Source organism: Melanostigma gelatinosum (assembly GCF_949748355.1).
Source record: "Melanostigma gelatinosum genome assembly, chromosome: 10".
In the NCBI taxonomy this organism is placed as follows: domain Eukaryota; kingdom Metazoa; phylum Chordata; class Actinopteri; order Perciformes; family Zoarcidae; genus Melanostigma; species Melanostigma gelatinosum.
The window spans coordinates 12956505-12980389 of record NC_136643.1 but is presented as its reverse complement, the minus strand read 5'-3'; the positions used below and the strand labels follow the sequence as shown (position 1 = coordinate 12980389).

The following is a 23885-nucleotide window of genomic DNA, read 5'->3' as shown; positions in this document are numbered from 1 at the left end:
AAATACCTGGTGTTTATCGGTGCTGCCTTCTGTTTTAAGTGACTGTGAGGTTCAAATCCCAGAGTGCTGTTATCTGTAACCGATGAAGTTATCAGGGTGTCGGTGAAAAACTGTCCTCTGAGCAATTAAATGAGTTGATTCAAAACTATTGGTACGGTCTTAATCGTCAGTGTGCACATTTAGTTCAGCATGTAAGAAAATGATTTAGGCTTTCTAATAGCAGGTACGATTCATGAATCAGTCACGTTAAGTAAAAATGTGAAATTTAATGAGGTGAAAGTCATTTTCAGAAATCAAGAAAAAAACAAGATCATCAATGCTGTCACAGCGTCAAAATCAGGTACCTTTCAATTAGTCCTAGAATAGATCTGAAAGGGTACAAACTTTTAAAAAAAAGATAGACTAGGGATTGATACGGGGAGGGAAAGACAAGTAGTCATGGCTTGTGGTTCAGAATCGTCCGGAACGCTCTCTGTCTCTGGAGCGACGTCTCTCGTGGTCACGGCCACCTCCGCCTCCACCTCCTCCTCCTCCGCCGCCGCCACCACCACCTCCTCCCCCTCCGCCTCCACCTCCCCGACCCCTATCCCTCGAGCGCGAGCGCCTCTCTCTCGATCGAGACCGGGACTTATGGCGGCTGTGGACGTGAAGAAAGAGCGATTGTTAATTGTTATAAAACCAACTATGTCTGCAGGTTCAGGTAAGTGCCTGAATGTAAAACAACAATGGAAGTGTTTGTACCCCTTCCTCCGACGCCCGTAGAGCTCTCTCCTCAGTTCACGTGAGATGGGCTTCAGATGCATGAAGTTACAGAAGCCACCACGAGTGCATTCCCTGTGGAGAGAAAGCAACGCTGATCAGTTACAGCAGAGAAGAGCAAGACAGGAAGTCACATCTGAGGTAGAGGACTGATTATGGCGACCAAGTTTTACACAGCAGCCACAGAGATGAGCTACACACTGTAGATGCTGTTCACGAAAGCTTTAGGTCAGAACCTATGAATCTCAGATATGATAACAGGAGGTCCAGTGCTCAATCGAGGACAATAAACAAGCTGTATACCCAAAAATACAAACTTATATTAAAACAATACAAGAATTGAGTCGTTATATTAGACACAGTGGTGTAACGGACCACTGTCGATCCGTACGGATCACCCCTCGCGATGTGAACCGCGGATTAGTTACACAGTAAGTAAGTATATTTAGTGTGAGAGAACACCTCTATCAGCAGGTTTTAGCTGAGTCAGACACATATTTAATCAGTATTACTGTATATTCAAGAGTGGCATATTTAGTGAAACCGCTATGTGGGTTTCTATGAAAGGGTGATGGTAAGTCACAGCTGGAGATATATGTAAATTCAGTCTCCCGCTTGGATGCTAAAATAGATTATAACATTAGAAGTTCAACATAAATATCAAGTATAATGCTTAAAAAAATAAATCAGACCGGAGGAGCCGGTGATGGCTGCCAATAGAGGCGAGGAAAAAAATAGATGCAGCATAGTATCACGATATTTTGCGTGGCCATATTTTATCAATACACAAACGCCACGTATCGATCTTTTGAATATAAACTATTAATATTGCATTGGTGATGTTAAATATACAGAGTGGAACTTCCTACTTGTATTATCAAATAGTCCGACATTAATCTTAAAGAATGAGTGTTTCATTGAGCACATTGTTTCACGCAGCACTCACCCCATTTCATATTGGCGACAGCAGGCTTCTCTGAAGTCTGTGACGGGGGAGAGCTCAGCGTGGATGGGCTGTCCGTTAAACCACCGATTATTCAGGTCTATCACAGCCTTCTCAGCATCCTCTTCATACCGGAACTATGAAGGACCATCAAGAGACAGGGAAGAGATTAAAACCCACCGGCTCTGGACCCAAGCTAAACAACATGGCATTACGGCAGTCGTACCATATGTGGCTTTTAGACTCAGACACCCACCTTCACATACACATTTCCTACTAGGTGGTCCCCGAGGTTGTCACATACGTTCATCTCCTCCACCTCTCCGTACTTCTCCTCCATCTCAGTGAAGACCTCCTGAAAGTGAAAAGTGAAGTGTAACGTGAGGCATTTGTTGCAATGTTGAGTAAGAGTCCATTTCAGGAATAGTTTGCTTTCTGTTAGGGTGTTTGATGAGACGATTGCCACCCCTCTAATGTCTGTATGGTCTAAATGAGGCGACAGACAGAAGCTAATTAGCTTAGCTAAGAACAAAGACTGGAAACAGGGGTAAACAGCTCCTCTGGCTCTGTCAAACGGTAACAAAATCCACCTACCAGCACCTCTAAAGCTCACTGATCATTAGAATACATCTTCTCATCTAACTCTCCACTAGAAAGCTAATTACCATAGCATGAAGCATCATTTCCTCAAATAAAAGGAAACGTACGAGCTGCAGAGTGGCGGTCAGACCAGCCCGACACGAGACATTCAGAACGTACCTCAAAAAACTCGTCATAGTGCTCCTGCATCTCCATGTCACTGATGGCACCTAGTGATGATAAGAGAAAATAAACCAACATGTGGATATAGTTTATCATTTCTTTGATAACGCTGGTCATTACTATCTGTAAACTGTATCACTCCTATCACAGAAAATAAACAGGAAGGAGTCCTGTCTATCTCACCAAGTTCAGTCTAGCAGCACCTTAATGTCCTAATTCATAAACACAACGTCTCCCCCCCATAAATATATATTTTGAAACAATTGTTGTAAAAAATATGAAAACAAGTCCTTGCTTTTCAAGAACGGGTTTGACAACTAGTTCCTATTGGTGAGCCGACCTTTCAACAGTGAGAGCTTTTACTAACATATTGGTCTCCCTCTTACACCTCAAGAATACTGTGCACACCTCTACTTCTCTGTAGATATAGAAGGTATAGAAACACTCACAGGTCAGACCATCAGCAGACTGGGCACTGTTCTGAGGGTTCCTGTAAATGTTCAGGAGGGCAATCGTCTGAAAGAAAAGAAGCAAATTATTGGGATGATTTGTTATGATTAGCAGTGGCTATCGACATGCAGTGCATTCTTTGGTACTGAAGATAGAACAATAGAACAAAACAATGTCAAATAGAAATATTTCAAAGAAAATACCTTTGATTGTAAAGTACAAAAGTCAGATTTCATATGCAGCAAGAAAATATCAAAGACACAATGGAGATATTTTTTGCAATCCTACGGGTTGATGCTAGGCTAAGATATAAAAAATATATAGAAAAGCACTTAAAACACACACACTGGCATGGTGAATCAAAGATGGGTATGACATGCGACTAGGATGTGTGGATCACAGATACAACTAGAAAGTTAAGTTAACCATATTTGTAAAGCCCTAACACTAAACATTAACCCTTTATTATAATGGCCATATACATATAGATGAAATTTGACCTCTGCATTTAGCCCATCCTAAGCATTTAGGAGCAGTGGGCCGCTGTGAGGCGTCCCCAAGGACTCTTTGCATGCACAGACAGTAGGAGCTGGGGATCGAACAAAGAATGACCCGCTCAGCCACTGAGCCACGGCCGCCACGACGCTTTCAGACCCAAGTCTTCCCATAATTCCCATACGAAATGAGAAAAATATTGTTTTCCCTTTATCTGTGTATTTTGGGACACTTTAGAACAAAATAATTTACAATCTTACCTGGCTGAATGTCGGCTTATTGTGTAATCTGGAGCAGCGGTCGCCATGTCGACAAGCTCCAATTTTGAAATAAAAGGAGCAATTGACCCTAAAGAAGAGAGAAAACAATGAAGAGCAAGTAACAATAAAAACTACTACTACGATAAACCAATTACAAAGAAAGTTGCCAATTAATTTTCTTTCAACTGAATATTCAATTCATCGACTAATTGTTTCAGGTCTTTCGGTATTCATCACATTTATTATATTTGAGCTGGGTTAAACTAGAGATAAATGTATTTTAAGTGATATAGATAGATTAAGAAACAGAGTGAACCAAATAAAAAGAACCCCTTAATGGGTAATTGTATGATTTACAAGATGTTATTTACATGGCCTACGAATGTACAGGCAACATTTGTTCACTAAGCTGCTCTTGCTAAAAGCCAGAAACCACCGAAGCAGATTAATGTGAAGCTACTCCATAGAAAATAAATGGGGCACTGATTGATTTGACTCCCAGTATGTTTGTTTTCTTTGCCTCCTAAATGAGCTTTATTCTACTGCAGTGTTCTCAGCTCTTGAATAGAAAATGTACCCATTTAGGCAGAATATTAGTAAATGTTCTCAGTGTCTATAACATATTTTATATGTCTATGACGGTTCCAGATTTGTTTTAACTTGATTCACATTTTTAAAAGAGTTTTACTCTGGAAGAGAGTTATAAATATATGTTGTACTACCTCGGGCAAAAGGATTAACATGTATGAATTCCTAAAAATGGGCGTAGTTCCTCTTTAATTCGCTTAGTAACAGAGTGAGAAGCTTAACGTTAGTTAAATAACGAGACAAGTGTGTATTACACGGAAACAAAAGGTTCCTAGGGGCTTCATAAAGTGGCTAACTACCGTTAGATAACTCAAGGGTAGATGGTAGTTAGTGCATCAGTTTAAATAGTATTTAATTTGTAGAGTTTTAATTCAGAAAAAGTAACCCTGTATGGTTGGGTTTTTTCAGACCAGCACTGCTCAGCCCCCAGATGTTAAGGCGCTAGCAGTCGCAGCGCGGTATTTTACAAACGTTAGCTAGTGTGCTAACACTAGCGTGCTAGCACTAGCTTAGCTGTTGGACGCGTGAGCCGGTGTAACGTTCACTGCTACAGACTGAAACCACCACTGTATATGGTGCTACTAGTCAAAGGGGACCTAAGCAGAAAAAGATAACACAATGGCTTAACAATAAACATAATAAACGTTCACTACTTACTTATCTTTCTCTGTCCCAAAAATGGACGCCAGGTATTCTGCCATCTTGGCTCGCCTGTGCTCAACCTGCAGCAGCAACGACAGGACATCCGTCTCCTCTCCTTCACAATAAATGTGTAACCTACAAATATGTAGTTTACTGACAATTGAGCAATCGAATGTAATCTAATGCAATGTCCCTGCAGTAAATGTTATCTTCGTGAAGCTCATATATTGCGTAATTAAAACATTCTGTAGTTTTTGTTGACACTGTCTCTGGACGTTATTGATTCAAGGGTGTGGGTTTTAGAGTTCATGGTTTGCGGTTAGACAATTGTATCCTCATATTATCATTTACGCTTCAATACAAATAGGGTTGGATTTTATTTTATAGTTTAATTTTAGTCTAGCATGCTCACTGTACTGTTTTTATTTGGTTAATGGACACATATATATGAAATTGTACTGCTTGCCTGTTCTAGATGCCATAAGACTGTAAACAAATATATATACAATAATAATTGTCTATGGTACTATTCGTCTATGAAAGTGTCCGTTATCCTTAAGCTGTCGTTGAAATCGGATATAAAACAGTCTTTTCAGTCTTTTATGAGAAGTTGCGGAACGTAAACTGTAACGTCTATTTATCTGCACTTTTTAAGTACTTTGAATGATACTTAAAAATGAACGCCTTTATTTTGAAGGCAGGACACAATAACCGGATATTTGTCAACATAGGTCATTTCCGTCTTTAGCGTGACTTTCAAAACAAGAGTTGCTTTCATACTGTAAATACACACGTGTAGCACCCTCTACCTCTAAACCTGCTGCTTATTAAAGCATGCAGTAAATTATGAGTTACAATTTTGCATTTAAACGTGGAGATTTGAAATGGTCCGAGGTAAAGTAATTGTGTAATATACTAATATTCCTTGACTGCAGGGGTATGTTATTAAGGAGTGGAACCAAAACAAGGTAAATGTTATATTCAGGACCACCAAGTGCGATTGTATATAAATGCAAATTAATTGTGCATTATCATTTTCTTATTAAAGCATAAAATATACACAGGGTGCCATATAATTCAAATAATCTTTACTACTAACAATAACTTACATTATTCATGCTCTTTACATACCACTTTATTATTGTATTTATTTCATTTTTTTAAATTGTGATCCGCAGGGATCAACATTATGAAAGACATAAATGTGGCATTTAAAAACAAAGTCATACCCTCTGTAAAAATGATTATAGCCACAAACGACCAATTTGGGTCCATCAAAATAAGTTTATTTGTAAACTTGACACATTTCTGCATTTAATTAGAGAATATTCAACCAATAAGGGTCAAAAACATAACATGTAAACCATTTACAAAACACCATCATTATACCTGCAGACATCTGTTTGTGCTTATGTTTTATAGATTAACAGAAATGCAACAGTTCAAACCTATGAGTCCATAAACGCAGGAGTCATGATGAAAGAAAACAAAGAGCTTATTTGTGGACAGGCCATGCTTGTTTTTTCACTGAATATCACAGTATGTCTGCTTATTCTTTACAAGTCTGCAAGAACAAAATGACCAACCACAGTCATGTGCATCAATATAGCCATCACATAAACCGTACTATTGCAAAACAAGGCAGGATTAAGAACTGGGCAAAGGATAACTACCCCTGCAAACCACATCTAGGACCCCATACCCAGAGGGACCAGGTACTGGATTGGTACAGGTCATTGGGTGGCCCCTGCACAGTACTGAGATGTTGTGGAGAGGAACTGTGTTCAAACTCAATTGGAATACCTTTAATATGATAAATGTGGTCCACAAACGGAGCAAAATGTTTTGGGGAATATGTGTAGGGAGGGGCTAAATAGAACCACACAGCTTTAAACGAGGGCCCCCTAGCGGACCAATCTTGTCCTGTTGCAAGTAATCTAACGTTAAATACTTGATTTCAAACTCCTGGCCTAGTTATACAGATGAACAGCCAGAAGGAATCACGAGGAATATCGAAACAAAAATCCAATGGAGGATACACAGCATGTTAGTTACTTCGTGGAATTATTGTTTTGTTAAACAACTGAAGAGTGGGTTATTTAAATAAAGGACTACCATGACATTTAAATATGATGAGGAAATATATAGGCCTAACACCAAAGTTCATATCCTGGCCATGTATACTGATAATACGATTCCAAATTGTATAACGTCCACACTTAATAAAGACAAGTTACATTTTGTATTTTTAGGGTAACGTTAACTGTCTCGTTAGTCTCCGCCCCTCCTCTGAGTGTAGTTGACCAAAAACTTGCATGATACGACCCGACTGTGTGTGAGTTTTGAGTGCTTATCTACCACAGTTGAACATAATCCAACATCTTCTAAGGCTGACATTTTAAGAGGTATGGATGTGTCTGAGACAGATGTGCTTGTTAAAAAGAAAGTGGACTTAAACCGCGGACATATTGTGGCTCTGTTTGATGCGCTTAGAGCCTTCCCGCTATTTTGTGGCGAACTAACTAGCTAGCCAACGTTAGCTGTTGTTGATTACTTAGCTTCGTGGGAAGAGGCCGTCTACCGTCAAGCTAGTCATTTAAACACACTCACGGAGCACCAGCAAACTCCCGGTAACGCTAAGCTAACACTGCTAACACCGCGGCTCGTGTGGCTTTCTCGCAATCTGGAAAACACCGTTAACGCGTTAGCAGTTCTGTGTTAGCTGGTTGCTAACAGCAGTAAAGTGGACAGACTGATCTCCGACCAGCCTCAAACACACAGTGCGTATACACCCAGACACGATTAAAACTGTCGTTTAGTCCACACTTCTCTGAATATTCTCAGTTTGTGTTTAACTGAGCCTTGGCTTAGTGTATTCAGTCGCCCTGAGTGGTTAGTTTTCCACGGAAGCTCGTGTCGTATTTGTCGCGGCTGCTCTCGGAAGTCTTGTACGCTGTAAACCTTTAGCCAGGATTTCCGGCTCCTTTCCATTTGCCCTATGTTGTTTTGTTTCCGTTTATTCTATTTCCGTTTTAAAAGTTTTCTTCGCGCAGTTAAAGTTTGATTTAGCGAATATTTGTGCGATATTTGCGCGATGTGTTTCTAGGATATTTAACCATTGATAGACAGTTGGTTGATGGGCTGCCTCGCGCCGCGGTGCATTCGTTTGCAAAATAGTAACGTTAGCTAACTTGGTTCAGTGTAGACCAGATTCAGTACACCGACATGTGTATCCCGCTGTATATATTTTTATGAATAACTTTTATTTTCTTCTACAACATGTGTTTATGATGTATAAATATGTTTGCTTACTTATTTTTGGTTACTTTGGCCTACCATTTGGCCTTAACGTGCCAAAGCCTCGCCCTCGAGTTGGCTAACGTTAGCACTAGGATCAGTCAGAGAACTGTTCCAGGCGGTCAGTGAGGAGTCGAGGCTGAAAGGCCTTTATAGTAGAAACCCCCAAATTGCAGTTCCACATATAAGTCATCGACCCTCACGTTTACACACTGAAGCCGAAATATTCTCTATTATTGTGACATCAATGTTTCAAACTTTTTGGATGCCTTTCAAGTAGTTTGTGCTACTAAACCTTACACTTGCAGAAAAATAAAGGGGAAATCACCAGAAGTTATTTTCCTGCTGTCACATTGTGTTAAGGGAAATGTTTTTAATGTTCAATTATAACCTTTATGGCATTATAAAAAGAACCACCACCATTTATGCCATTTCAAACACATTTCATGGTCTTCTATTATTATATTGAATACTTTGGGGTTGTTGATGACATCTAATGATGTCACCGTTGGCCTCTGAAAAATATGTGTGTGTATATATAGCGGTACATACATATAATAGTACATACAGTATGTATAGTATGCTGAGTAGAATTCAGTTAAGGGGGTTGACACTGGCATGACCGCCCCTACAATTAAATAGCTCTACAATTTAGGGCCTCAACTAACATGTATTAGTTAGTCATTGTCAGTTAATCAGTGTTTTATAAAATATATACCGGTATATAGTAAAAGAAATACCTTTCATTACTTTCCTACAGTTCGGCTCTCTGCATAAAACAGAATGTCTAAAGGTGAACCAGAAGAGATGATAGAGATCGAGATCGATGAACAGGAGAAGCAGGCATGTCTGGAGGAAGGGTAAGCTAGATAATGGTGATTTAACTTGCACTTGTAATAAATACACATGTACAGTTATTTCACCCTCTCTTCTTTTACATATAGTGTTGAGGAGCAGACCATCACTGCATCAGACTTGATTCAACAAGATATCGACATCAATGAGCCCGTGGGCAATTTAAAGAAGCTTTTGGAGCCCCGGATCCAAATGTCACTGGATGCATATGAGATCTGCTTACAGGACATTCAGGTAACAATGTGCACATAAATCAAGCCTGTCAAGATTTCTTTATGATTTCATAATTACAGGTGCGTAATGCAAGTCTGATGGCAGTCTCTGGAACTGAAAAGTGTGGAGTTGCCTCTCTTTTCAGCTCTGATTCAAGAATCTGTCGTATTCCTCCTTGTAGCTTCACCCCGACCACAGTCTCTTCGACCAGGGAGTAAAGACGGATGGCACAGTGCAGCTCAGCCTGCAGATAATAACCAAGCCAGGTACTGAGAAGATGCTTCAAAGATCAGTAAATATATAAATAGCTTTATGTTGGTTTAATTGGCACTTACACCACATCAACCTCACCTACTTATGTGTTTTTTTTCCCCTCATCCAGGTGAGGAGAAGTTGAACATTTTGGAGATCGTGAAGCCGGTGGAAACGGTCGAGGTGGTGATTGATCCAGATGCAGCGGGAGAGGACGGCACTCTGGTGGAGGAGGGTCATCTCATTGCCGTGGATCGGTCTGGCCTGTCTGACGAGACGTCGGAGCAGGTTACACGCTGGGCCGCAGCACTTGAAGGCTACCGCAAAGAGCAGGTTCGCCTGGGCATACCATATGGTGAGGACAACTTAAGATGAGATACATCTGTGTTGGAAACCAATCCTTAATGTGGCAACAAGTAAATGTGATTGTGTATGATGTTTCGCTCTCTCTCTCGCCTCAGATCCTGTGCTCTGGTCAGCTGACCAGGTGATCCACTGGGCTGTGTGGGTAATGAAAGAGTTTAACATCGACGAGATGGAAATAGGCAGCATTCACATCCCGGGTCGTGATCTGTGCTTATTCAGCCAGGAAGAGTTCCTTCAGAAAGTGCCCAATGGAGAGATTCTCTGGAGTCACCTGGAACTCCTGCGCAAATGTAAGTCACAGAGTTATTTAGGTGTTAGGAGAGTATGTGTCAACAGAGGTGAAATGAAGGCCTAAGTTGCATCTTGTTTGTATCTGAGAAAGTCCTTATGGCCTAATGACTGTGTCTTAACCCTTTGTATTCATTTCAGATGTGTTGGCGAGCCAGGACCAGTCTGGAGGGGACGCTACTGTCACCATTGATCAACGTAAGTAAAAATCTCCCAAAGGCTCTCCATGAAATGTGAAAATGCTTCTGTGGACACTGTCAGCTCAGGACTAGATTTGGGCAGTCAGGAGCTGCTCAAGTTATCTGATCTGATGAGACACAACGCAGAGAACTCGTGTACTTGCCTACAGGGCAGTGATGCAATTAAGAACAACGCTAATACATTTAAAGGGAGAAATTGTCCATTTACTTACAAATGGAATGGCTCTATTTACAGCATATCGGTTGTTCTGGTCATTGGTATTCTGTTCATCTTTAACCTTTTCTGTCTGCGTCTCCAGCTGTGCAGATAATTCCAGCTCAGGTGAGCACACCCACGACCATTAAGGTGCTGAAGCAGAGCCGTGGCCCCAGAACTCCCCGGATCTCTGGAGGAGAGGAGCGCAGCTCACCTGGTAACCGCACAGGTAAAACTCACCCAGCAACTCATTGGACAAGCATTTCATTGTTTCAGCCATATGTTAAATGCTGCGTTTCTCTGGTGCCAGGCAACAACGGCCAGATCCAGCTTTGGCAGTTCCTGCTGGAGCTGCTGACAGACAAGGATGCGAGAGACTGCATCTCTTGGGTGGGCGAGGAGGGCGAGTTCAAACTCAACCAGCCGGAGCTTGTGGCGCAGAAATGGGGCCAGCGCAAGAACAAGCCTACTATGAACTATGAGAAACTCAGCAGAGCCCTCAGGTTAGTTTCTTTTCTTTATGAAGATGTGCTCCAGTGGCTTAGTATTGCTCAATGGTCATATGACGAAGCCATTATACATATCATATGTATAATCTGGAGCCCTGTTCAGAGAGATTCTGCAATACTGCCATAAAGAAGATCTGCAATCACGCCAGCTTTGCTTTTTCACACTGAACCAAACAGCGGCGGCATAATGTCGCCCGAGAGCGTGATTACAGACAACACGCCAGCATCACAGAAGCTGAACGTCTTTGTTTCACTTGACAAAATACCGTAGGATGTTATTTGGGCTTTAAGCAGCGAGATTCTGACTTCCCTGTTCTCATTTTAGGTATTACTACGACGGGGACATGATCAGCAAGGTGCAGGGCAAGCGCTTCGTCTACAAGTTTGTGTGCGACCTGAGAACTCTGATCGGCTACAGCGCTGCCGAGCTCAACAACCTGGTGACCGACTGCGAGCAGAAGAAACTGGCTCGCATGCAGATGCACGGCATCGGGCACGGCATCGGACATCCCATCACGACGGTGACGCTGGCCACCACCACGCTAGACAAAGACAGTTAAGAGGAGGCCGCGTTAATGCGCCCTCCAGCCGCCAAAGTGTGCTCTCCACCGCTGACTGGAACTGAAATCAACTTTCTTCTTCTTCTTCTGACACAACTGTGTCCAGCAGGCACAGAAAACGCAAGGCTGATCCCCCATCAGCGTGGACTATCAACTTTATCATTGTCTTTACTGTTCGAAGTTTGACTGAGGCGGGTAAAAAGGTGTTTTTTGTATCTTTTCCTTAACTAACCAAGAGAAGTGTGTTCAGAATGAGGCGGCCGAATGTGAGAAATGTTGTGTGCGTCTGACTGAATGCTTGAATGCATGACTGAGTTATGCGCTTTGTGTAATGCGTTCATTGTCTCTAGTTTAGGATCATTTCCACTGTACATACCGGTATTTCATGTTTTTGATAGTCACCAGGACAAGTGTATTTTCATACTTTCCATTAATAGACCTGTTTTGTATTTTATTTAGTGTTTGTTCCCTGAATCGTTGGACCCTTTTTTGTCCACTAGAGGGAATAAAGTGGCAAGCATTTTTTCTAAACGCCTGAGATTATTTTCATCTCTTGAGTATTTATAATCCTGTATAAATTATTCAAAGAGACGAACAAGACACATGTACATTCAACATTTTATTCATGGTATACTGAGTGTAGAAAGCTTTGTCTCTAAGCAAATGGTTAATTTAACTACACACCAAGGGAGGTCACTGAATCAATGAGGGGGGCACAATTTCTTTTTTTAAACACGAGCATCCAAAGACACCCAGCGTGAGCATCGATACAAAGTTTAAACATTCACCTGATTCTGAGCTTCAGTTAGTCTGTACACGTGTGGCTATAATGTGCAGAGAGGAGATATGTTTTGTGTTTCTGTGGTATAAAAGTACAATATGCATGTCACATTCATGTCACATTCATGGCGATAGCTTAATTAAGGGAGAGGGAAATGTCTATGCAAGTTGTCCCGGTGTTGATGGTAATTCGTCACCTCTTGAGGACTTTTAAGAGTCTTAAATAATATACACCACAGGACGAACAGCGGGAAATGTAGAAAAATAGAATGTGTGAGAGATTTGATGAAGGAATGTGTGTGAAGAGAACACGTTAGTTATTTCTGTAGGCCCAACAAGTCCCGTCATTTTAAGCAAACACTGCGCTGTACAATATTTCTGACAGAGCCAGAAAGGGAGGATAAACGGGACAAATGGGGGCTTAGAAAGAAAGACATGAACAAGATGAAAAGACGGGTGGATGTTCCTCATGAAAGTGGGCCATTTAGAGCTGGATCTCCCATCTTTCAAATATTTACAATCAAGAGAGGAATGATGAATCTGAAATGATGCACACTCAGAAAACCTTTCTAGAGTTTGACCTCGTTCTAATAAAAACCCAAATGTGCAGCGACAGCGTGAATCGGCATCAGGGACTTAACAGCGATAATATTTGGTCAACAGACTTCCAAAATGAAAAGAGTGCATAGAACGCAAACAGTAACAAAATAGTCTTCCTTTCGGATACTATTACACTTCATATATTACATATAGAGCATTTGGCCCATGCAGCTAACAACAGTGAAGCATGGGGATGAGAGCAACAAGCCAGGATCCAGTTAAAGCAAGTCTGTGTGACAACAAAGCAGACCGGGTTCTGAATACTTCTCTTCTTCATATCACAAGATCACAAAGAAGACACTAGAAATGAACAATCTTGCAAAAATATCTAGTTAGAGGAATGCTCCATCGGACCCCAACATAGTTTCCTTCATCAATATTGCCATGCACTACATATACTTACAGCTAATTACACGTTTCTGGTCTCAGCTGCGGGACTTCATATAAATCATCAACTGGGCCTTTGAGTACAAATATTATGAAGTTTTTGTTGCGATTGGCTGACATGTGCAGGTGAAACATGGTACCCTTGTCGTATCAATTGTGGGTAAATATAAGCTCAAGTGTGGCTCTTTACAGTTGCGGGATCAGGGATCGAGAAGGCTTTGTCCCGTTTCATTTACCTTTGGCACAAACCCCTGACTGAGACAAATAACTGATTCAAACATGTCACTTAAGGATAAAAAAATCTGCCTTCGCAGTGCTCTTCACACCTTTCCTTTGCCTTAAAACGAGGAGTGAGGGTGCAGGGGCTGAGGGCAAAAGGGACCAGAATGGAACAGACCCTACACGAGAGAGGATGCGTCTGGAGAAAGTGTTGATGAGCGGTTCTTTAGTTCTGCATCTGCTCGAAGAATTTGTAGGTGGGATTCTCGTAGCCGTTCTGCTGCATCTTGGCCAGATGACGCTCCTCTGGCGTCACTGCTGCATCCACCTACCAAAGTAGAAGAGGGTGAGTGAAACTATTTGAACACACTTTGTTGCATTTCACTCAAATTCATGAAAGGCCTTTCTTTACCTCAATTACACCGTGATGAATTGACGTATATTGCTTCTTCCTCAGCATCACCAAAGTAATGACAATGATGGTTGCAATGACAACCCCACCAACCATCAGTCCAATAATGGCCCCTTTATTGGACCCCACATCCTCAGCGAAAAACACCTGCCATTGAGAACAAAAACAAAACTGTTAATGTGCACAAAGCAAAGACAGCACCGCAGGACACACAAATAAATGACACGTGTTTTTGTACCAGTTTTTGATGGTAAACTTCATAACCAGCACTTTGCCGCTCTTCAGTCTCCATCCGCACTTCTGGCATCTCCTCTGGCTTCAGCGCAGATACTGAAACGAAACACACACAAAGTATGTAATAAAAACGTGTATATTATGTGCCTATAGTTGCCTTGTGGAGAAAACCACCACTCAGAAGTACACACAGACTCACACTCACCGGGACGTGTGGGGAGTCCTCTGTCTGGAAGTGGACGAGCATCAACAGGCTCAACTGCAGAGAAATTCACACAATTAGACATTTTTTAAGGGGATAAAATGTCAAATTTCAAAGTCAAGTTGACATCCACAAGCATTTCATGATGTTATTGTGTGCGTTACCGTGGTTCTCTGTGTTGGGCTGGTTGAAGCTCTCGGGGTGGATGAAACCCAGTCTGTCCAGATCAGGGTCCAGAGGGGCAGAGCTGTAGGCCTGATCGGGCATCAGAGCGTCGTTACCGTAACTCACCCTGCCGTCCACCTGCAAACACAGAGCAACAGTAATATGGACATATCGGCGTGAGACTGTCAGGGAGGCTTTCTTTGATAATGCCATCTAATCCAGATGATTATCTGCTAAAAGATGGAAAGTCTGACATTGGCCACAGGTGTGCGTGTGTCTTGTCTGTCCGTCCACGGCATACCTTGCATACTACTGGACCCATCAGCAAACATTTCTCTGTGCTCAGTTATGACTGTATGTTCAAGGAACGTCTGTGGTTGCAGCGATTCCAAATTTTTGAAAAACGAGGGCCCAACAACTGCTTTATCCTGCAATGCTAGGATAAACAAACCTCATCCATTGCAGGCCACATCTTTAGTCTTTGTCGTGGCTCAAAAAACGGACATCCATAGAAAAGTTTGGTCTCATTTCGTATCTGCAGACTAATGCAGATACGGCGCTCATACCAGATATGTTATGATCCTCTAAAGTTAGCACGAGATGAGATAAATAAATCCCCATTTTTGTTATTTTTGCCACCATCTTGACCGACAGGAAGCCAGGAGGGACAATTGAGTGAGATTTAACTCTTCTTGTTTGGGAGGGGAGAGGGAGACACACCTGGCAGAGATCTGCACTCTACTGAGTGCACTTTTCTAGTTTCATTGTGGGGGTGACTCTATTTAGAGAGCCAGTGCGATCCATTGGGGACAAACTCCATGCATAGGTGAGTGAGCGCAACTCGACTCACCCGCCCATCGCTCTGCAGTGAAGAGACTTGCTGAGACAGCTCCGACTGAACTCTCTGCATTATAACAGCTAGCAAGGAAAAAGGAGAAAGAGAGCGAGTGTGAGAGAGGTAGATGCAGCATGATGATGGATGGGAAACGCTGTGTCCGGTGTCCTGATTACTGAAGACAAACGAACAGTAGAGATGCTGCGCTATCAGCACGACATCTGTTAAACTGCTTTTCATCCTCAGTCAGCACTACAAGAGGTTGTGAGGGGCTGCTTCATTAAGAGTGTGTGTGTAAAGTATATTTAGGTTGGTTTAATTAGACTGTATTGCAATACGAGCTCATCTCTCTTTAAAATGAACAAATCACAACATGACAAATGTTAAAAACATGTTCACTGATTATTTTCCGGACTGATCAATTAATCATTCGGTCTATAAAATGTCAGAAAACATTGAAAAATGTCACGATTACACTTTCCCACTTAAACCTGTGTTTAGAAATTCAGTTAATATGAAACATAAATATGAAAATATGAAAATCTGAAACTGGTGAATTTTGTAACATTTGATCGATAAACCACATCGTTGTAGATACAATTTATGTTGATCGACTAATCAATGAATCAACTTGAATTGTTTCAACTCTATATAATGCTAAGATTAACTCGTGGTAATCTCTTTTTATTTTATGATATTGTAACGTTTAACAACAATGTTTAACAGCATGATCATACCCTGACTCACAATGCAGATGTGTGAAAAGCAGTCATTCATACAGTTAAGACACTTACAGACTTGGTTTTGGATCTCGTTCGCCACGCTGGGCACTTTGTAGAGCAGATCGACGGACTGATTCATCCTCTCGTCGATCACACGTAGGTGGGTCAACACCTAAAGGAAGCGAAGAAGTTACATTCAAGGTTTGAAAGAGCCAAAAGGGGTTTTTTTGACTGCAAGTAAGCGAGGTAGAGCACCTGAGGTCGGATCTGTGCAGCCTTCTTGGGATCAACTGTGCGGACGTGTTCGTAGTGTTTCAGCGTGTGCTGCCGGTCCTTCTGCTCTGCACGGACGTACTTCTTCAGCAGGCTCAACACCTGGCGAGCCTGGAGGCAGCAGCGTTGTATTGTGTTAATGACGCCATCAAAACATATATGGTGTGCTGTATATATTCTAAATACACTTCATCATATTTCCTGCCAGCTATGACTGCAGAATAATTTGACACATACGGGAAATTTCCTGAGACATCTACTGTTATTTGTCTCTAAGCTAAAAAATAAATAAATAAAAAATTAGATGCATGACTTCTTGCAATAGCTCTGTTTGTGTTGAAAAGTCCAGAGATGTGTGGACATGGGTGTATGTGTATGTGCGTGTGTACCCGTGGAGGATTGGCCTGTAGGGAACTGATGTAAGTTTCTAGAGACAGGCGTCGGCGGCTGTTGAGCAGAGCTTCCACCCGGGCCATGTGGGTTTCCACCAGCTGCTGCCTCTCTCCTGCTGCCTCCCGCTCGAGGGCCTCCACCTTCTCCTGGAAGTGCTGCAAAATACAGTACATCTTACAGTAACAATAATAACTATACATCTGATTATAAATAGCGAAAGTTACACAGAACATAAGAACACTGCGCTGCACCTAGAAAAGTGTTGAAATACATATTTACTATGAAGGATGGTGGAGGACGCAATCATGCTGCTGATTGAAAACAATGGAATCTATATATCCAACATGTTTTCAAGAGCCTACAAGTGTTTCCAATGTTGGCTCTATTGAACTATTCACATTTTTACAACTGATCCTCCCCCTGCTCTTGTATGCTCTCCTCAATGCACTGTGCTCTGTGTCACTTTTTCTGACAGAAGCTTTCGTGGCACATGATGTGTTCAAGGACTGTCGGTAAGAGGAAAATCTAACGATAACGTTTTTTTTACAGCTTCTGGCTATGATAAATCGGGTAGTTTTGGCGATTGTTTAAAAAAAAGTTAATAGTTCAATTCAAGTCAAATATATGGTCGAAAAAAAAAGATTTCTGAAACTCATGTTTATATAGAAATTAATCAAATCCAAAGTGATAAAAAAAAAATGTAAGAAGTAAAACCTATTTCGGCTGGTAGTTCATGCATCTACAGGTAGAAGAGCGATAACTTGGCCAGAAATCTGAAGCTCGACGTGCCACATGAGTTTTGAAAATCAATAAATAAAATCCTTATCCACTGCATCTTGATCAAACACAGGTGACTTTTCATTAATTTTGGCTTAGATAAGGGAACTAATGTTTTTTCACAACAATCACCTTTGACATTAACAAATGACACTGAAATACAGAAGAAGTTGTGATGAGTTTCCTACCTGGATGACAGCTTTCTTGTCAGCACGAGGAAGGTTCTTGGCCTGCCTCTCAGCCTCCTCCCACTCCCTCATCACCTGGACATGAAGCGGGTCACACCAGGGACAAACGCATTACAGACGGACAGACATTTGGACACCTTGACAGGGCGATATCCCAGAGAGAAATGTTTACCTGGGACATCTTTTCACGGTGTTTGGCCTCCAGGCTTTCCTTGGCCTTCTGGAAGTCGGAGTGTTCGCTGTCGTCCCCGGGAGATTCGAGGTACCGATCCACGGCGTCTGGAGGACTGGGGGCCATGGTGGGCACTGGAGGAAGACAAAGAGTCCGGAATCAAACACAGGGCAGGGGAGAAAACACCCAGAGGATAAAAAAGAAAACAAGTAAAGAGAAAAAACACTGATTCCAGTGCGTCCGAAACCCACAATGCAGTCTATAGACGCCATACAGGGTTTCAGGCTCATGAAATTCAAGTGTGTTAAACAACATACAATATGTGTTAGCTACATACAGATTGTATTAAACACCGGTTATCAGGGGACAAAGGATGATTAGTTTGACAGTACAAGTGCATGCGTATGTCTATATGTAATGTGGGAGCCTGGAGATAAGATTAAAAGTGCTGAGTCAGGATCAGGGCAGGCATTGCGCCACTGAGGCGTATGGGTGGAAACAGCAAATCAACCCATTAACCTTTAACAGCACCCTCCCCCATTCACACTCACTGTGACGGTTAACATGTGTCATGGCTGTTCTCCAAAAGGGACACTCACTGGATCAGCTTGCCTTTCCATCTTTTTCTTTTCTTTCTTTCACTACAATGTTCAAATATCGTCAGTTACCTTTCATGTGAAATGGCTGGTCTCTAAGCTTCTTCAAGGATACGGCGAACAATATTCTAGATTTATTGTCAACAAATCCCATGAATGCGATCGATTGTTAATACGACTAACAAGTATCTGTGTGGTCGAAGCCTGAGGTAGTTCATTCCTCTGTGGCATAGTCCTCCATTGTTGTCCAAAAACTATTAAATCACTGGCGGACATGTTTCATGAGCACTGTAGCTTAAGTTTCTAAGTACATTCATCGTATTGGTTGCTGTAAATACTGACTACAGACCAGAATATGTACTAGTCCGTGGCTGAAAATGGTCCCCAACAGATGCTATATTTACTCCTGTTTGAATATTAGCTGAAACTACAGTACCCAGATGTTTAAGGACATCACCACACTTTATAACAATACAACTATATATCTGTGACACATGTTTAAAGATCTATTTTTTTCTAGAGGAACGAATGGATTTCATGCTGAAAGTCACAAAAAGGGCAGTGATGCTTTGTTGGTTTTAGTCTCTTCATTGGATTCGTTTACAGAAATCTAGAAACTCCTCAGCCTTATCATTTAAGCCAATGACTATCAAACGGTATGTTTTTATCTTGCTGAGAAAATAATCCTATAATCCTCAACACAAGACTAGAAGACGAGCAAACAAATCCACCTGTCAGTACTCCGAGTGGTTAAGAGTCAGACACTCAGGAAAGGGAGAGACAGTGAGTGAGACGGAGAGACAATCTCCAGCAGCCTGAGGACAGGAATCAGGCTCGTGGACACATCGTGGTTTAGGCGACTCCGGTCCTGGGACTTACACGAGCTGCTGCAGACAGCTAGGCAGTACTCGTCCGAGTCAAAGTTATTCCTGTTGCCCCCACAGCCCCCAAACAAGAAGGGAACACAGCGGCCCTTCTCAGGCAGGAAGTACCAACGCTCCAGCATGGCGTGACAGGGGCCCGACTCGGCACGAGCCCAACATACGGCTGAGATATGTACACACAGGCAAACACAAATTAAAGATCAAATAAAAATGAATGCAAAGTGGGAGCTTGTTACGCAAATCAACAAAACATGAAAAACGATGAAAAACAACAAATGGATGAATACATGTGAACAAAGGGTGCGTATGAGCTCGATTTTCACCTCGAACGACTTCCTCAACTGATTCGGTGGTGGTGGTGGTGGTGGTGGTTGTCATTGCGATGTTAGCATTGCGCTCATCACTATCCCGTTCATCGGTCACGTCGTCGTCGTCTTCCTCCTCATAGTCATCATCATCGCCATCTCCGTTCTCATCCCTTTCAAAAGTATCTGTGTCGTCGTCGTCCTCCTCTTCTTCTTCTTCGTCCTCAGCGATGGCTGCCTCTGTGTCGGTCGGGTGTGACATGCTGCCGGGAGAGCAATGTTACACAGCTATTTCATATTTAATATCATTCAGCGATGTGTCCTTCAGGCTGGATGAATGTGTACGAGTGATGGTACCCGTTATCAGCTCCGCCCCACCAGACGTCTGACTCCTCCCCTTCCAGCGCCGCGCTGTCTGCCGCCGCCGGGCAGCAGACAAACTCCACCCCAAGGAAACGGTCGATACCACATGGCAACAGCATCCCGTAATCATGGAGGTTCATGGAGCGGTCTCCACAGGACTAAATTTAATAAACAGGCAATAATCATGACACGGTAAACCTTGGTGACTGGAGATGAGGAGCCCCGCACTCATAATTCAGCTCTGATGCACAGATTATGATCATAATAGAAAACCAGACAGAAAAGGAATAAGTCAGAAGAAAAAGCCACTCGCAGACGTAATGATTGAGGCGAGATAACAATAAGAAGTTCATGCAGTAGCATTGAATGCTGCGATTGTCTCACCTCTTTGGCGACAGTGTGCCAGTGCAGCTGGCTCTCACACTGGTCCGGTCGCTGGTTGCGCAGCAAATCGCACTTGTCAGACACGACCCGGTCATCGCTCACAAACTCCCAAACTGCAACATGAACATTAATTTGCTCAGTACAGGTAGTTTGTATGTCCATTCTCAACCACACACAAAAACATGCTTGTTAACATAGAACTGTATCAGTAAAGACCGATTACCCAGGCAGCGGTATGGCACCACGATGTGTGTGTGACTGCGGCACTGCTTGCGGCCTTTCTTGCACCAGTTCTGGATGCTGACGGGCTGGTTGGCCTCCACAACATTTATAATCTGCAACTCTGGGTACACCTGGAGAGAAGGGAGAGATTTTGATGTTCTTTCTACATGCAGTCACTCTCTCACACTCTCGCTCAGTTTAAATACCTCTTGGCAGTACTGCAGGATGCCCTCCTTGGTGCCGATGCAGCTCTTCGTGCCCGAGAGGTCAGACTCCCATTTGCCACTCTGCACATTGATGTGCATGTTGAGCTTCCCACAGAAGATGGCCACCTGGGGCTCAGTTAGCAAACCCACAGAGTCATCAGCAGGCACCTGGACAGACAAGAGGGAAAGAAATGAAGACTGGCTAAAGTATAACTTACACTTGAACATCTCCTACAGCGTATGTATACTTAGCCCCTCTTATGTTGTTCTACTGCCTTTCACATACAATCCAGCACATACATCTGTCTCTCTATGCAATACTGGGATCATAAGGACAAAGGCCTCTTGAAAGTACTTGATAATATTGCAGCACATTTAAGATGTTGTATAAATAAACAAATAAATAAATAAATAGATAGAGGAATGTGCTACTGGTTTAAGCCCAAGCAAGGAAAGACACTCTGTTTCATCCCATTGAGCTCATAAGCCAGTGAGCTAAGCATTACAGCCACAGGGCAGCACGTGTGCCCTTTGTTAGCCAGTCTTATGGGGTTTTAATCATTACTTCTGTTAAAGAACGTTCAATGAGCATTCTTTAATATCGAAAAACTTAATGAAGCTCACTGGCTATCAAAATCAAAATGTGAGTGGAAAAACAACCTCTTCTTTCAACTGAACCGACTTTAGTCTTCTATTTTTCCAATGGGACACAGCTGGTCTGCATTTATTGTTTTCCACTCGTTTTTGTTGGCGTAAACAATTGGAGGATGTTTCCAATTCTGGGCCTTGAATGTTTTCTGGCAGAAATCCAATAGACTGATGCTGCAAGCTGACATTACTCTAGCCACCAAGACATCTGCGAACAATCTTTAAATTACTAATTCTGGCTTCATGCTATGTTTGCTTGTGAAGATCTGCATTGCTGTGAGTTAGTATTATCACCTCATCAGCACATTGCATAACATCATTCATCAAGTTGCGCAATTTCCTTTGTTTAATTGAGCGCCTTGCATCATACGTCACTGCAGTCCTGCTCATAATGTTGGAATCAAAAAAACTTAAAATAGGAAAACACTGACGGTAGAGGAGTGTTGCAGCAGGCCATGCCACATCTTATCACATCTAGGTATTGTGCTGCAGGGCCTGTGTGACACTTTCAATCGTGACTCAGCCTGCAGCTTAAAAAACATGAAATACATTGCCACCCAAAGTGCAGGTTTAACTACATTAAATGGATAGGCTATAAAGCTAATCTCACCAGACATATATCACCCTGTGAAAAAAAAACAATCTTAAAATAACAGAAAAATAGTACAGCAAAGATATAAACTATGACCAGTATTGTAACAAAATAGCAAAGAAAAATACAACAGAACATGATTTCTTTCATGCACCGGCTTATCCAGACCAGCAACAGAGCAGCTATAGTATCTCAGGACGATCACAGGTATGACAATGTGGTGATATTAATTGATGAAAGGTCTTGAATGCTGCCTTCGTCAAAAAAAGTGTGTCCTGGATAATTCTGCACAGAGACATTTTCTCTGCAGGACGCAGGGGTTCGTTTTGGGTGGAAAACCAAGACTACTGTCTCCCTAACTTGCTTGCTCTCCTAAATGTAGCATGGTGATGTAAAACCCACTGTATGCATCTACTGATTTGCATTAAGCATTGTATTGACATTGTATATCCAGCTGACCCTGAGCTCTGTATGTCTCCCTCGTCCTGCACAGCACCAGAAGCAGCAGCGAGCTGCAGGCGCCATCTTGCTTGTGTCAAACTAAAAAAAAGGCTGCATCCTTTTTCCTTTCTCCTCAAGAATATCACCACCCTACAGCTGCAACGCTGCTGGACTGGTCCAGGTCGACGCAGTAGCTCTGCTAATTAGCATAGCTAAAAACCTCTATTTGTATCAGGGGGTTTAACTTATAACCATCTGTGCTTAACGTGCTGTCAAGTATAGCTGGTGTGTATGGACGTGCCTATTTGAAACCGTTAAGATGTTAAAGAGGACCAACCATAGACTGTATATAAGAAGGCAAACTCGTGTGTCTTATTCTGGAAGAAGCTAACATTAGCACTAGTTAGCTGTCTACACCCTAGCCACTGCATTAGCTAAGTTAGGTGAATTCACGTAGCTATCTAACGTTAGCAATAAATAGATAACAGCTAACTAAGCCTGCAACAAGTCGTATTGTAATAGGCATAAAACAAATTCTCCTGTTAACTAATCAAAACATGTCCAACACGGCAGGGTCAAGCTGTCAATCACTGACATCTAACGGCGGGCCTTGGGAGCATCGCTGGTCATATTAGGTTTGCTGAGTCTACGCAGTGAATCTGCGTGACAACCCTTTAATGTTGGTGGACACGTAGAACAATATGTTCACAGCTGTCAAGCGAAAACCAACTAAAACGTTACTGGATCAAACAAAGAGTGGGCCTCAGCAAAGCCCAGTAATCACGTTATCTTTGGTAGCAGTACGGTAGATAATAACAGTTAACGCTGCGCAGTCTTCGTGTCATAAATGGACGGCTTTAACCATTATTTTATAACGTCTTTAATCAGATTAGACACGACGGTCGGTTTGATGGCCGCTGTGGCTCCAGGCCCGCAGACGGCTCACTGACTCCCACGGCTATGATTCCTCCGCTGGTAGCTACGTTACTCACCTCGGATGAAAGCGTCAAGGTCGCCACCAGTAACAGCAGAAACCCCGTGAGCTCTCCCATGCCGTCCTCCCGGTATCCAGCACCCCCGTTATGTTCACGGTTGTTCCGTTAGAAATATAAAAGTGGTAGTGTGTGTGTCGGCGGCTGAAGTGTTCCCGGTGATCCCTCTCTGTTTAACGTTAGCTCCCGATGGTGACTGTGCTGATCCCTGGATGTGTGTTTGGATTGGGCGGGGGAGTCTGTGCGTGTGCGTGCTGT

General features: G+C 42.5%; 3 protein-coding genes across 7 annotated transcripts; 1 reads left to right on the top strand and 2 right to left on the bottom strand.

Annotated features, from left to right (window-relative positions):
• Positions 1-246: 246 nt before the first annotated feature.
• On the bottom strand, positions 247-4981 carry u2af1 (U2 small nuclear RNA auxiliary factor 1). Its single transcript, XM_079276798.1, has 8 exons — positions 4915-4981; positions 3670-3757; positions 2914-2980; positions 2462-2511; positions 1959-2057; positions 1706-1839; positions 742-834; positions 247-637 (listed from the first exon to the last, which is right to left on the bottom strand). Exons 1-8 carry the CDS (start codon positions 4956-4958, stop codon positions 451-453), a joined length of 762 nt encoding a protein of 253 aa, XP_079132924.1. The 5' UTR covers positions 4959-4981; the 3' UTR covers positions 247-450.
• Positions 4982-7215: 2234 nt separating this feature from the next.
• On the top strand, positions 7216-12164 carry gabpa (GA binding protein transcription factor subunit alpha). Of its 2 annotated transcripts, none has more exons than XM_079277401.1 (10): positions 7216-7304; positions 8957-9056; positions 9141-9285; positions 9446-9530; positions 9647-9871; positions 9978-10172; positions 10312-10368; positions 10670-10795; positions 10877-11069; positions 11401-12164. In XM_079277401.1, the coding sequence occupies exons 2-10, from the start codon at positions 8980-8982 to the stop codon at positions 11633-11635; spliced, it is 1338 nt and encodes a 445-aa protein (XP_079133527.1). In that variant the 5' UTR covers positions 7216-7304; positions 8957-8979; the 3' UTR covers positions 11636-12164. The 2 variants fall into 2 exon arrangements, with proteins under 2 accessions (XP_079133527.1, XP_079133528.1); XM_079277402.1 differs by lacking the exon at positions 7216-7304 and adding an exon at positions 7539-7679.
• A 77-nt stretch (positions 12165-12241) lies between these two features.
• On the bottom strand, positions 12242-23867 carry LOC306783665 (amyloid-beta A4 protein-like). Of its 4 annotated transcripts, none has more exons than XM_079277397.1 (18): positions 23628-23867; positions 20955-21122; positions 20750-20879; positions 20527-20639; positions 20137-20300; positions 19798-20042; positions 19470-19637; positions 17995-18128; positions 17823-17897; positions 16854-17012; positions 16447-16575; positions 16264-16363; positions 15485-15552; positions 14634-14772; positions 14467-14526; positions 14272-14363; positions 14034-14180; positions 12242-13949 (listed from the first exon to the last, which is right to left on the bottom strand). In XM_079277397.1, exons 1-18 carry the CDS (start codon positions 23685-23687, stop codon positions 13848-13850), a joined length of 2253 nt encoding a protein of 750 aa, XP_079133523.1. In that variant the 5' UTR covers positions 23688-23867; the 3' UTR covers positions 12242-13847. The 4 variants fall into 4 exon arrangements, with proteins under 4 accessions (XP_079133523.1, XP_079133524.1, XP_079133525.1 ...); XM_079277398.1 differs by having other exon boundaries at positions 14473-14526; positions 23628-23865; XM_079277399.1 differs by lacking the exon at positions 19470-19637.
• Positions 23868-23885: the final 18 nt, after the last annotated feature.

What these genes read in the sequence shown, in the direction of transcription:
- u2af1 (XM_079276798.1), bottom strand. Translation starts at nt 4,958, where the DNA reads ATGGCAGAATACCTGGCGTCCATTTTTGGGACAGAGAAAGATAA. An exon ending in ATAAGCCGACATTCAGCCAG is followed by an intron (nt 2,981 to 3,669) that starts GTAAGATTGTAA and finishes CTTTTCTTTCAG; the next exon opens with ACGATTGCCCTCCTGAACAT. An exon ending in TGTCGCCAATATGAAATGGG is followed by an intron (nt 835 to 1,705) that starts GTGAGTGCTGCG and finishes TTCTCTCCACAG; the next exon opens with GGAATGCACTCGTGGTGGCT.
- gabpa (XM_079277401.1), top strand. Translation starts at nt 8,980, where the DNA reads ATGTCTAAAGGTGAACCAGAAGAGATGATAGAGATCGAGATCGATGAA. An exon ending in CAGGCATGTCTGGAGGAAGG is followed by an intron (nt 9,057 to 9,140) that starts GTAAGCTAGATA and finishes TTTTACATATAG; the next exon opens with TGTTGAGGAGCAGACCATCA. An exon ending in GCAGATAATAACCAAGCCAG is followed by an intron (nt 9,531 to 9,646) that starts GTACTGAGAAGA and finishes CCCCTCATCCAG; the next exon opens with GTGAGGAGAAGTTGAACATT.
- LOC306783665 (XM_079277397.1), bottom strand. Translation starts at nt 23,687, where the DNA reads ATGGGAGAGCTCACGGGGTTTCTGCTGTTACTGGTGGCGACCTTGACG. An exon ending in ACCGTGAAAAGATGTCCCAG is followed by an intron (nt 17,898 to 17,994) that starts GTAAACATTTCT and finishes CTTCATGTCCAG; the next exon opens with GTGATGAGGGAGTGGGAGGA. An exon ending in AAGTTTACCATCAAAAACTG is followed by an intron (nt 14,181 to 14,271) that starts GTACAAAAACAC and finishes TCTCAATGGCAG; the next exon opens with GTGTTTTTCGCTGAGGATGT.